At 41.5% G+C, this 13,881-nt stretch overlaps 2 protein-coding genes across 2 annotated transcripts; both read left to right on the plus strand.

Moving 5' to 3' along the window:
* The first annotated feature begins 265 nt into the window (after window positions 1-265).
* On the plus strand, window positions 266-1,162 carry LOC132304808 (uncharacterized). The gene is made up of 2 exons (XM_059802524.1): window positions 266-532; window positions 629-1,162. Exons 1-2 carry the CDS (start codon window positions 266-268, stop codon window positions 1,160-1,162), a joined length of 801 nt encoding a protein of 266 aa, XP_059658507.1.
* A 1,084-nt stretch (window positions 1,163-2,246) lies between these two features.
* On the plus strand, window positions 2,247-5,428 carry LOC132304809 (uncharacterized). Its single transcript, XM_059802525.1, has 5 exons — window positions 2,247-2,370; window positions 2,587-3,305; window positions 3,492-4,364; window positions 4,472-4,957; window positions 5,126-5,428. Exons 1-5 carry the CDS (start codon window positions 2,247-2,249, stop codon window positions 5,426-5,428), a joined length of 2,505 nt encoding a protein of 834 aa, XP_059658508.1.
* Window positions 5,429-13,881: the final 8,453 nt, after the last annotated feature.

Here is a 13,881-nt window from a genome sequence, read left to right on the forward strand (position 1 = left end):
GAGTCCTACCATAATTCTTCTAACTTTTGTATATAAATAGAGGCCCAGACCTCCAAGGAAAGGATCCAAGCAATTCTACGCTTCTCTAAACACTGTTCTTATTTATTTTTATTGTTCTTGAGTGTGTTGTATTATTTTTCTCAATTGTTATTGGTTGAGTAGAATTTTGCACTTACACTTTGGCGCCGTCTGTAGGAAACGTGTGCAAATATACTCCCATTCTTGTTTTTGTTTTACAAGTGAATCCTGTAGCTAACCGTCCAGAATGTCGAACGGAGGATCTTCAGCAGATCAACAGATGGAGTTGATGCAAAAAATGCGTGAAGAGTTTCTGCACCAATTTGACGTACTTCGTCAAGCAAACGAAGCAAGTGTGGCTCAGATCGCCTTACTTCAACAGCAGAATAACACTCTACAAACGACGCTGGCTCAGTTGGCACCACCGCCACCAGTGGGTGACACAGCAGCTCCCTCTAGTCAGAATATTCCTCCGATTACTGGACTTCCGCCTGATGGGGTTCCACCTAATGGGGCATGACCCAATGAGGTTCAGCCGAATGAGGTTCAGCAGCAACGGAAGGCAAGATCCGAGGCTACGGCTTCAGATAACGTCCCTCATCGCACGCAGGATGAGCAGGTCGAATCCAGCCATAAGCTTACGGTGTGGTCCAATGGAATCCCAGATGGTGCAGGCGTTCAGGATGCCTTTGACCAGAAGAGACTCCTGAAGATTCAAACACCTGCCGAGATGGCTAGAGAACACAAAAATTCTTTGATCAAAACTCCTTTCACTGACGATGTGTATCTGGTAGAGAGGCCCAAGAAATTCACCATGCCTTCTTTCACCCAGTTTGATGGAACAAGGGATTCTTCTCAGCACCTAGATCATTATGCTCAAAAGATGGCTTTGGATGATCGTAATGACCCTTGGATGTGCAGAGTTTTTCCTACCAGTTTGACAGGAGCAGCACTAGAGTGGTTCAGGAATAGACCGCATAAATCCATCCCGAATTACGTAACTCTATACACCATGTTCCTGGCACAGTATTGCGGAAATAAAAAGCAAAAGAAAAGCATTGCCAGCCTCTTCACCGTAAGGCAGAAAAGGGGGGAAACTTGCAGGATTTCTTATCAAGATTCAACATGGAGACATCAGAAATAGCAGATTGTCATCCCGCAACTGCTATAGAGACATTTAAACTCGCAATGATTCAGGGGACGAAGTTCCACACTTCCCTAGTCAAGTATTCCCCTCCCGACATGCAGACTCTAAATGCCAGAGCCTAGATCTACATTCGGCTTGAAGAAAATATAGCCCACCGAGAGCAGCACGCTACCCTCGTGACAGTGCAAAACAAGCCTCGAGAAAGAATCCCAACTCCAAAGATTCAAAAAAGCCAACGTTCCTCAATGCCAGTTACCCAGGCACCTGAAAAAAGGCAAAGGGTAGAGGACGGATTTACACCTCTCCGAACTACCTTGGCTTGGCTCTTCCAAGAGAATAAGACGAAGTTCACAACTCCGCAGCCAATAAAGCAACCCCTGGAGCAAAGGGACAAAAGCAAGCATTGCGCTCATCATCGAGATTATGGGCATTCAACAAACGATTGTCGATCCCTCAGGCGATAGGTGGAGAATATGATCGCCAGAGGTGAGTGAATGGATTACCTCATAACAAAGGAGCATGCAAAGCCCCGCGAGGTCTATCCCCGTAAGGTAGAAGGTACGCAAGTAAAAGTCATCCATGCAATACATGGCAGGTCTGAAGATGATCAAGAGTCCGAGGAGGTGTACAGATCCAGATTGAGGGCGACCCACAAGCTCAGGAAGATATCCTCGGTCAATGCTATCAATTCTGGTAGCATTAGTATTGGATTCGGAGATGGCGACCTATCCAAAGTGCAACTCCCCCATGAGGATCCATTGGTCATCAGTCTTTTAATGGCCAATTGTATGATCAGGAGGGTTTTGGTAGATCCAAGAAGTAGCGCTAACATAATCACAAAGACGGTCTTTGATCAATTAGAGATCACGTCATCATCTATTCGACCTACCTCCAGTCCGTTGTTGGGATTTGATGGCACAAGAGTAGATCCCTTGGAGTAATAGACTTGTCCGTAACCGTGGCGAAGAGGACTCTGAAGGAGAACTTTGTTTTAACAGAGATCCATCCTTCTTACAATCTCATCATGAAAAGAGGTTGGATACATCGGATGAGAGGAATTCCATCCACCCTCCACCAGGTGATGCGGTGCTTATCTCCGGATGGGAAAGAAGTAATTAATCTGTGGGGCGATCAAGTCGCAATGAAGGAATGCTATATGCTGACACAGGTTGAGGCGAAGAGGATGTCGACTCAACAGCAACCAGGTGAGGCTTCCAAAACTGGACCCAAATAGCAATTACAGAGCCCACTGCCCAAGTATCTTAAGGGAAAGGAGGAGGAGGAAATCGCGAAGCCCACCGAGGAGACCCTCGAAGCCGTGGAAGTTATCTTCGGCGGCCCTCAGAAGGTTACTTATCTAAGCTCTTCTTCCACGTCCAAAGAAAAGGAGGCATTAATTGATGTTATCTGGAGCAATGCAGATACCTTTGCATGGGATCACTCGAACATGGTAGGGATCGATCCCACAGTTTCCTGCCATAGCCTGAAGGTGGATCCGGAGTTTAAACCGGTTAAGCAGAAACACCGAAGGTTTGCCCCTGAACGCAATCGCATTATAGCTGAAGAAGTAAACAAATTATTGCAAGCAGGTTTCATTCGAGAAGTACAATATCCGCAGTGGTTGTCGAACGTGGTAGTCGTACAAAAGAAGAATAGAAAGTGGAGGGTTTGTGTAGATTATACCAACCTCAACAAAGCATGCCCTAAAGATAGCTACCCTCTACCCAAGATAGACCAGATGGTTGATGCTACCACCGGCTACGAGAGGTTAACATTCCTAGATGCATACTCGGGATATAATCAGATTCCTATGGACCCCGAAGATGAAGAAAAAACGGCTTTTATTATAGAAAAGGGGACTTATTGTTACAGGGTCATGCCCTTCGGACTAAAGAATGCTGGAGCTACTTATCAACGACTTGTCAACAAGATATTCAACAATCTGCTGGGAAAGACAGTTGAAGCATATATAGATGACATGGTGGTTAAAAGTGTGAAGAAAGAAGATCATCCAAAGCATCTACAGGAAGTTTTTAATACTTTGAAGAAGTACAACATGAAGTTGAATCCATCTAAGTGCTCCTTCGCGGTATCATCAGGTCAATTCCTCGGCCATATAGTGAATAAAAGAGGGATGGAGGTAAGTCCGGCTCAGGCTAAAGCCCTCATCTAGAATCAGGAACCAAAAAATCGCAAGGAGGTGCAAGTACTTACTGGTCGAATCGCAGAACTCAGCCGGTTTATATCCCGATTGTCAAATAAGTGCAAACCATTCTTTGATGCTATACGATCCAAGAATAAAGATATATGGGGACCTTAGCAACAGGAGGCCCTCAGTCGGTTGAAAGGTTACATGGCTGAACCACCCATTCTATTCGCTCCAAAACCCGGGGAGGTTCTTATTATGTACTTGGCGATTTCTAATACATCGACAAGTGCAGCATTGATTAGAAACGAAGGAAAGAGGCAATATCCAATCTTCTATACAAGTAAGACCATGACAGATGCGGAGACGCGATATAGTAAAGCAAAAAAAGTTATCTTAGCTTTGATCTATGCCAAGAAGAAGCTTCGGCATTATTTTGAATCTCAAAGCATTGTGGTACTTACCAACTATCCTATACGGGGTATACTCTCTAAGCCTGATTTATCTGGGAGAATTACGAAGTGGGCTATCGAGCTTAGTTCATTCGACATAACCTATGAGCCAAAGGTGTCGCATAAAGGACAAGTCGTAGCGGATTTCCTTCTCGAGTATAAAGATACTCTCGAAGAGCCGGCACACCCAGAACCACAGTGGGAACTTCGAGTCGATGGTTCCTCGAATCAAGTAAGTGCAGGAGTAGGCGTTGTAATGTCAACTCCCAAAGGCACCAAGCTGCAGCAATCTATCTGCTTGAAGTTCCCAGCTACGAACAATGAGGCCGAGTACGAGGCATTACTTGCTGGTCTTCGGTTGGCTAGCAGTCTCCAGGTACGTTGCTTAAAGGTTTTTAGTGACTCACAGCTTGTTATAAATCAAGTGACAGGTCAGTACCATCCCAAAGAAGAAAAAATGAAAGCATATAAAGAAGCTGTAGAGAACGTTGTACGGGGATTTGATCAGATCGAATTCTATCAGGTACCTAGTGTTGAAAATGCCGAAGCAGATCAATTGACCACATCAGCGTCATCTTCAAATGAGGATCTGATTCGGATCGTACCAATTGACGTTCTGGACGAGCCCAACATTAATCCTCCGCGGGAGTAGTTCCAGTTATTCCTTGAGAACCATGCTGGATTGATCCATTGGAAGCTTACCTCAAGCATGGGGTTCTTCCAGACCAGAAGTCCGAAGCACGGAAGCTCCGTATCACCGCAGCTAAATATGCCATCATTAACAATCAGTTATACCGAAAGTCATTTTCAGGTCCTTACCTGAAATGTTTAAGCCCTACTGAGGCTCTTGTGGTGTTGAGACAAATCCATGACGGAGATTGTGGTAACCATTCCTGGGGCAGATCCCTCGCGCATAAAGTCGTGACTCAAGGTTACTTCTGGCCGTACCTGTCCCGGAATGCAGAAGAGTATACACGAAGGTGTGACAAATGTCAACGTCACAGTCCTATGAAGCATCAGCCTGCAGAAGATTTGCACGCAATGGCAAATCCATGGCCATTTGCACAATGGAGGATTGATATGGTGGGCCCGTTACCCAAAACTGTGGAGCAAAAGGAGTACGTGCTACTGGCTACAGATTATTTCACTAAATGGGTAGAAGCCGAGGCCTACTCAAGCGTGACCCATGAGCAGGTAAAAAGTTTCCTTTAGAACAACATCATTTGCCGGTTTAGGGTCCCAAAAGTCATTATGATGGACAATGGTAAGAACATCGATAATAGAAGTACAAGAAAATTCTTTGCTGAGCATGGAATTGTACAAAAGTTAGCTGCGGTTAGTCATCCACAAGGGAATTGACAGGCTGAAATAACTAATCGGACAATTTTCAGTTGTTTAAAGAAGAAATTGGAGAAACTCAAAACTAAATGGTACGAGAATCTCCCTCAGGTGCTTTGGGCGTACCGAACCACACCGCAGCGGCCTATGGGAGAGAGTCCCTTTGCCATAGCTTATGGATCTGAAGCTGTGATCCCAACCGAAGCGGCAGTTTCGACCCTTCGGACATTCTTATTGCTTGAAGGAAACAATAGTCAGCAGCTCGAACATAGTCTCGATCTCCTGGACGAAAGAAGGGATGCTGCAGCAATTAGGCTTGCTTCATAACAGCAACAGCTGCACAACAGTTATAACAAACGCGTCAGATTCAAGAGCTTTGTGGTAGGCGACTGGGTTTTGAAGCAAGAAACAGCTCATGTAAAGAAATTGGAACCTAATTGGACCAGACCCTACAGGGTTACCGAAGTAGTGGGGAAATGAGCATATCGTCTGGCTGAAGCTGACGGACGTCCCATTACGCATCCTTGGAACGCAATACACCTTAAAAGGTATTTCCATTAGATAAGTTTGTCAATTTTGCTACAAATTCTTCACAAATAAGACTGAGTATGTCCACAGTTAGCCAAACTTTTCTTTATTTTACTTCTATCATATTTATTTCTTTCCATAAAAATGGAGGCCATACTACTCTATGATTTTGCAACTTTTATGCATGCGTCGCATTATGCAATTTTTATGTAGAGATATTTTCATACTACTCTATGATTATGCAATTTTTATGCATGCCAAGTCGCACTATGCAATTTTTATGCAAAGCAATGTTAGAAGCAAGCTGTTAAAAAAGCATTCATCATAATGATTTTTAATGAAAAAAAAAAAAAAAAAAAAAAAAACATGAGTTATGGCCTATGTTTAAAACTTTCTATCCCACATCGACAAAAAAGTATGTGTTACATTCTGTTATATATGGGAATATTCAAATAGTTAATTGCGGTGTAAAAAGGGCCCACTGGTATTTAAGGCTGTCAAGCTCAATACCAGAGGCATTTCTTACACCGACCTTTTTGACAAAATTTAGTCTATGTCCCACATCGGATAGAAATAGAAAAGAAATGCGATTAATATATGCGTAGTCCACTACATTTGGTTACCAAGAAGGGAGTATCAATGGAGGAGGAAAGTCTCCAAAGTCAACAAATAGGAAACTTCACAGCCACTGTTACTCACTTTCTTAGCCTATTATCATTTTTGAATCCTCGGCCTCATGATAAGTTGTTTGAGAAAAAATATAAACAAACCTCCCCTTAGGCTCAGCGCTGAGGAGTAATTCATTTGCCTCGGACCCTAAGCGTCCGGCTCTGCAAACCTCCCCTCGGGTTCAACGCCGGGGAGTAATTCATTCGCCTCGGACCCTAAGTGTCCGGCTTGGCAAACTTCCCCTCAGGCTCAGCGCCGGGGAGTAATTCATTCGCCTCGGACCCTAAGCGTCCGGCTCAGCAAACCTCCCCTCAGGCTCAGCGCCGGGGAGTAATTTATTCGCCTCGGACCCTAAGTGTCCGGCTCGGCAAACCTCCCCTCACGCTCAGCGCCGGGGAGTAATTCATTCGCCTCGGATCCTAAGTGTCCGGCTCAGCAAACCTCCCCTCAGGCTCAGCGCTGAGGAGTAATTTATTCGCCTCGGACCCTAAAATGTCCGGCTCGGCAAACCAACCTCCCCCTCAAGCTCAGTGCCGGGGAGTAATTTATTAGCCTTGGACCCTAAGTGTCCGACTCGGCAAACCAACCTCCCCTCAGGCTCAACGCCGGGGAGTAATTTATTCGCCTCGGACCTTAAGCATCCGGCTCGGCAAACCAACCTCCCCTCAGGCTCAGCGCCGGGGAGTAAGTTATTCGCCTCGGACCCTAAGTATCCGGCTCGGCAAACCTAACTCTTACGTTCATATTCACTGATTCTAAGTTCGGTAATATAAGCCACGAGATTGTCCCACATTGAAAAACTACAAGAAGAAACAAGTATAAATATACTTGCTTCACACAAATCCGTTTCAAGAAGGGTTCTCTTAACGGTTAAATCACCAAAGGAAAAAACAATCATCTATTATCAAATAAACCATTAGAGGAGATCTCTTCTTCACATCTTATTTATTTTTTTTCGGAATGGAACAGATAAGGAACTCTCAGGCAGGGTACTTTCCTTAAAAATAATCTCATTTGACAAAGTGTGTGCAATATTAAAAGCATACAAGCATACTCAGTCGAAGCAGAATAAAAATGACACAGCTTAAAGAAACATGGATATATCATTCATTCCCAATGTTGTTTCATTACCAAAAAGAATATATATATATATATATATATATATATATATATATATATATATTACTCGATCCTACTTCCTCTTCGGATCAAACGGGGTAGATTCAAAAGCATCTACCACAGCTGGACTTGCAGGTGGAAGATTTGATGGGCCAGTTGTAAGAGTAGAGACACTTGGAGCTGAAGGGACCTCAGGATGAGCTTTCACCATCTCGGCAAAAAGAACTTTAGCTTCCTGAGCTTTTGGACCCTCATCATAAGGGAATGACACTCCCATTTGGGCATCAAAAGCCTCGGGATCTGTTGTCTTTTCCCCTGAACCCTGATTGAAGCTGGACCTGAATGCCTTGGCGCTAGATAAGCGCACCAAACTGGTGTAACGACCCTGCATCTGCCTCCCTACAATGATGCAGGTGCTAAGGGCATCATTCAAACGCTGGACTTCAGCCTCCAGCGACTCAACTTTGGCATCAGAGGCAGCCAAACGCTTCTTGTAAATATCCCGAGCCTCGTATGCAATTTGTGTATTGGCAATGGCATGGGATGCCTTCTTCTCATAATTACTGAGGTCCTTCTCCAGCTTCTTAAGGGAAAGAGACTGGACCTCAGCAGTAGGACAGAGGGCCATAGTATGATACAAGCCCTGCATTATGAGATAATAACAATGTAAGAAAGTGTGTAAGGCAATTATGACAATGGAAATGAAAGACGGGGGAAACCTCTATGGCTCGAACGGGGGCAGATGGGCGTAGTTGTTCCAGCCCCATTCTGCCCATAATTTCTTCATCCTTGGGGAGCCACATTCCCCGAGCAACGGCCAGTGCTGCAGATGGGTTAGTGATCATAGAATCACCAACATGGAGGATGGACTTGTCAGCCCTCGAGAAGGAAGGAGTCCAAGGTGCTTCAGCCTCAGCAAGGACGTAAGCGTTGACCTCATCCTCAGGGTTAACCTCTTCGGTTTTCTTCCCTTTGCTTTTTGGGTTGGAAGCATCCTTGGTTTTCGCGGTTGAAGCGGAGTTCAGCCTTGCCCTTTTGTTCAAAGGGACTTCGTCAATCTCCTTTTCCTGCTCATTTGTGCGCAGTATAGTCAACGGAACATTCTCTGCAGCTTTCCTCTTCAAGGCTTCAGCCCTCTATTTTTCTTCCTCAATCATGGGGAAGCTGTCAAAAGATAGAAGTGAGAGGTCCATGAGATCAGCGGCTACAGCTCTAGAAGCAACTGCTTTAAGACTCGCAGAAGTGAGTAAGCTCTTGATCAAGGGAGGGTTGCTCCAGACCCGTTTTTTCAGGAAGGAAAGCCTCTTTTTAGCAGCCGAAGAAGGAAATGTTGCTGAAAAAACACCAAGAAACTCGTAAATATATCGAAATAGTAAGACTCGACATGGGAAACAGCCCGAGCACTCTTCATGAAGAAAAAGGGGATATTCTATACCTAATTTCCCGAACTTGCGAGGGATTGGGAGTTTGCTCGATTGGGGTACGGCCCATTTCCCTTTAACAACTATCATCCTCTCTTTCCACTTCTTCTCAAAAATAGGAAGGTCTGTGCATATCCTTTGGTGTAAGGGGGAAGTGAAAAAGAAACGACAAGGTTCGGTTCCATGCTTAGAAATAGAATAAGTAATCAGCAAGTCAGGTCAAGACTCTCCTGCCACCGGCGAATGAGGAGTGCTGAGATTACTCGAAGGAAGTTAGGGTTTACTTGCAGGGGTGCAATCCCCAATTTGTTGAAGACTAAATGATGGAAGGGGGAACCTAAGAGCGTTGAGATGCCCAACAGAGAAGAGCAACTCGTCTTCTCCGACGCCCTCGCTGGCGCAAAAATCAGCGCCTCTGGGGTACTCTGCAATTTCTATCTCCTCGGGAATCTCAAATTCTTCCATTACGGATTCAATGGAGAACGGAATGCGACGAATAGATAGAATTACACTCTTCTCTTCCTTAGTGAGGATATTGTCCGACCCGAAAGTGAATGCTTCAGCTTGGATCGGAGAAACACCTGGCTGATTAGCCGAGTCACTTATAGGTTTAGGAAAGTTCGAAACCCTAAGTGGAGGAACCCTAATGAGATTAGGGGAAGACGAGGGAGTGGACTCAGAATCTATGATATCTATACGTTCAAGAGTAGTCGAAGTACTCATAATGCAAGATCGAAGAGAAAAAGATGAAGAACTAACCTGATAAGACGACGGAGTGAAGAATGCAAGAAACGTAGTGAGAGCAAAAGTAATCCTTATAGAATCTCTTAAGGCAGAGTGGCAATGGGCAATCTTCGAAACGTCTTTTGGTAAAAAAGACAACCGTGCAACTTCAATTCCCTTTTTAATAGGAGCCGCAATCCAATTAAAGACGGAATTGGGGGCAAAGTGTGGAGGGAAAAATCTCCCTCCAATGAGAGCAATCCACGTCATCATAAATGTAACTTTATCTTCAATAAAGGTGAAAGCCCATTTCGTCAGAAGCCCAAGTAGAGTTGGTCATTAGCCCAAAACTACCGCTATCTAACTACAAGCTTTACTAAAGCTCGAATCAAAACACCAGCAGTCATGTGTACCAAGTTAGATGCGGCCCAAATCCATTTAAAGAAGGAACCGGTCCTACAAAGAAAAGGATTCATCAAAGGAATAAGTTCTATGTAAGGAAAATCCGGAAATGGAAGAATTATAAAGAGGAAAAAATTCTATTTGTAAAGAAATTGATATATGGAAAGAATTAGAGGACAAGCAACGCGAGTCCTACCATAATTCTTCTAACTTTTGTATATAAATAGAGGCCCAGACCTCTAAGGAAAGGATCCAAGCAATTCTACGCTTCTCTAGACACTGTTCTTATTTATTTTTATTGTTCTTGAGTATGTTGTATTATTTTTCTCAATTGTTATTGGTTGAGTAGAATTTTGCACTTACATATATATATTTTCAAACTATAATATATTCAATCTGAAACACATCTTTCTTGCATAGTGACATAAAACAGAAATTTGTTCAATTAGTGACTTTGAGTGTTCAAGTTTAGTGAAAGGCCCTCATACTCCTCCTAAATCTTTATGATCAACCAAGTCAATTGATTACCGATCCAGTTTATCATATCATCATACTACACCATTTGGTCAACTAATATCGTACTTCACTATAGATTGTTGAAGTCTAATTAAGTTTCATTAGAATTTAGGTGTCACTTCATTAACATTTAATTGTAACATATCAATCTTCACCATTGAAATTGTAAGTATAGAACTATAGATCAAGTGATTAAATATTTTGGAGTAATATGGACTTGTAACAAATAAGAGTCCATGACTTACATCAATAAAGCCTTAAGAGGCCACCGGTCGAGGGGCGATAAGGTTAATGAAGCCCAGCCCAAAATCAACCAATCTTCCATGCTGGCGGAGGCCATAAAACTCACCATTGAACCGCGTGAGGCCATAAGGTTAATGAAGCCCGGCCCAAAATCAACCAATCTTCCATGCGGGCGGAGGCCATAAAACTCACCACTGAACCGTACGAGGTTCACATCCTTTCTCAGCACAAACGGAGGTCCTTAAACTCACTTGGAGTCGGTGATGGTGGATGATCGTAGCGGTGGTGGAAGTCGGTGATGGTGGAAGTGGCGATGAAGCATCAGTAGAGAGATCTATTTTCTTAGCTTAGGTGACACTCCTCGCGGGCAGAGATCCTAAAACTCAACTTCATCTCTGTTTCTGACTTTTGAAATTCAATACACAGTCAAATGTAGAGAGTTTGACCTTTACATGCTTGAGGAGTAATCTCTCGGCATTTGTAATTCTGAGCCTCTTAATTCAATCTTCACCATTGAGATTTTAAAGATAGATCACATGATTATATATTCTTGAGTAATATGGACTTCTAATCATAAAATTCATGATGATAAAGATGATACTAAGTGGATCTATTAGTAATTTTCATGTCAAGTGAAAAAAATTCCATTATTGAATATTATTTTACTTTTAAGCAATATGATAAAGCATAAAAACAGAGACAAGTTGACAAATTGAACCAGAAAATCCACAACCCAATGGTCCTAATTTGGCACTAATATAAAATTTAAATAAATTAAATGAAAAATCTATCAATGTTGTCGCTCTCCCACTTTCATCCCCTATCCTCTCAATGTAACTATACAACCCAATGGTCCTAATTTGGCACTAATATAAAATTTAAATAAATTAAATGAAAAATCTATCAATGTTGTCGCTCTCCCACTTTCATCCCTTATCCTCTCAATGTAACTATATCTTGATCATCCTTCCACTTTCATCCCTACCCTCTCAATGTAACTATATCTTGATGATCCTTCCACTTTCATCCCCTACCCTCTCAATGTAACTATATCCGGATGATCATCAATGTTCCCTCTAAGTATCCTGCCAGTCATCTTTCACATGTAGTATATAATGTATTTTTTTTATTGGTTGCCTCCAATATCACAATTAAATTAATTGCATTCATCATTTCTGTCAGTAACAGAACAAGAGTTTGTTCCCTTCATATACGAATAAGTCATGCAACCAAAAAAAAAAAAAAAGGAGGAAAATCCATGCAAGAATTGTGTAGCTTATCATCTCTTTATACTAAATGCATTAATTGTACAAAATCTATCCTCATACCAATTGCATTAGCTGCCACAACAAGAGCATGCTTCTTCGTATGAAGAAGTCAACCAAGAATTGTGTGGTGAATTGGTGATCACCATCCTTCAGACTAAATGCATTAATTGTACACTTCATACTAATTGCATTAAAAACCATTTCTGTCACTGCCACAACAATAGTACGCTACTTCATGTATGAATAAGTAATGCAAGAATTGTGTGGCTATCATCCCTTTATACCAAATGCATTAATTAAACAAAATATGTCCTCATACTTATTAACTTCTCAGCAAAGATCTTCCAAGTAAACCCTTCTAGAAACACTTGGAAGAACTCTATGGCGATAAAGAGTAGTGGGTTTCTTGAGAAAAAATAAAAATATATCACGATAGGCGAAAAACACTTCATCAAAGAGCTAAAAGAACCGGCCTCAAATTAATAACTAACCTAATGACAAATACTTTTACCTTACATCGAGAAAGGGAATTGCATTTGTCCAGTGATGAATTATGAAGTGCTACAAGAGACTGACACCACAATCATCGTAAAAAAATAAAAATAAAAATAAAAATAAAAATAGTACTCCTCTCACATCAAAGACAATGATTCCCGCTGTTGTTGCTATGTTTCTTTTTAACATACCATAAATCCTTTTGCTTGTCCAAACATGAAAAACATGAATGTGATTATGCTCAGATTCTACAACTAAGTGGATCCTACAATAGAAATCTTGATTTAAAAAGATCCAATAGAATTATAAATGAGAGGATATGAATTTCTCCATATTTCAAATCATGTCATTTTACAAGTCCTGTGACATCCAAATTCCACAACACTACTATAAAGAGAAGAATAATAACACCTGGAGGCAAACAAAAATAGAAAAAGTCTAAACAGAAATTTTCTCACTTAATGACTATCAGATGATCAAATTCAAGCTTTATATCTTCTCTCCAACAAAAACCTTTCATTAACACATTCATATCTCATGAAACCAAATCTATATCAGTTCTAAGGAATGCTAAAGCTATTATAAAACAATCTAATCCTACTTAATCCATTGCAGATTTCAACAAAAACTAGTAAAATCAATAATGATCACTCTTGCAAATCTAAATTATGCAAATCTTTAATGTTGTGTTCAAATGCTTCAATCATGTTTACTACAAGTTGCTCTACTAAAAAATCTGAACTTGTTACCATAATTAAACAAAATTATGAGTTAAGAAATCTTTAACAATTCAAATTAAAAGTATCATTATGTAATACTTGGCTGTCCATGTAGTTCACTTTCTTCTTTTGATCAATGAAGCAGGTACTAATTATGCGCCAGTTCCACCAAAACTGACGTTGTTTAAAATTGAGGAAAAAGCAACAATGTAAAATTATATATTTCCAAAATCTAGAAGAAGCTGAAGGCATTTATTCCTCCAAAACCCAAAACCAAAGACACTGAAGGGTTTAATAGTTTGAAGAACTTCGCTGTAAAGAAGTTCACATTACGAACTGGAAATGAAAATCCAAAATTCCAGACAGATGCGCTTTACATGCTAATTCATATTCAACTAGGACAATATTGCTTTTTTGATTTACACTTCTAATATGATTGGATGCTTCAACATAAAAACAACACCCACGAGAAGAAAGCTATATGGTTCTGTGAATGTTAAAGCACCTAGTTTCTGTGTTCATGGTTTCCCTTACTGCCACAATAATATGTCAAGTATTTTTAAAACTATATTTAGATTCTTCATCTCAGGAAGTTGAATAATCAATTCTCTTTACAAAATGCTTGTGCAGTATTCTAGAAAAAGCCAGATGGTGCAGATAGAAACAAAATTTGTGAA

The sequence above is a fragment of the Cornus florida genome, unplaced genomic scaffold (genome assembly GCF_030987335.1).
Source record: "Cornus florida cultivar Cherokee Brave unplaced genomic scaffold, ASM3098733v1 CherokeeBrave_3.0.0_Hap2_Chr04, whole genome shotgun sequence".
In the NCBI taxonomy this organism is placed as follows: domain Eukaryota; kingdom Viridiplantae; phylum Streptophyta; class Magnoliopsida; order Cornales; family Cornaceae; genus Cornus; species Cornus florida.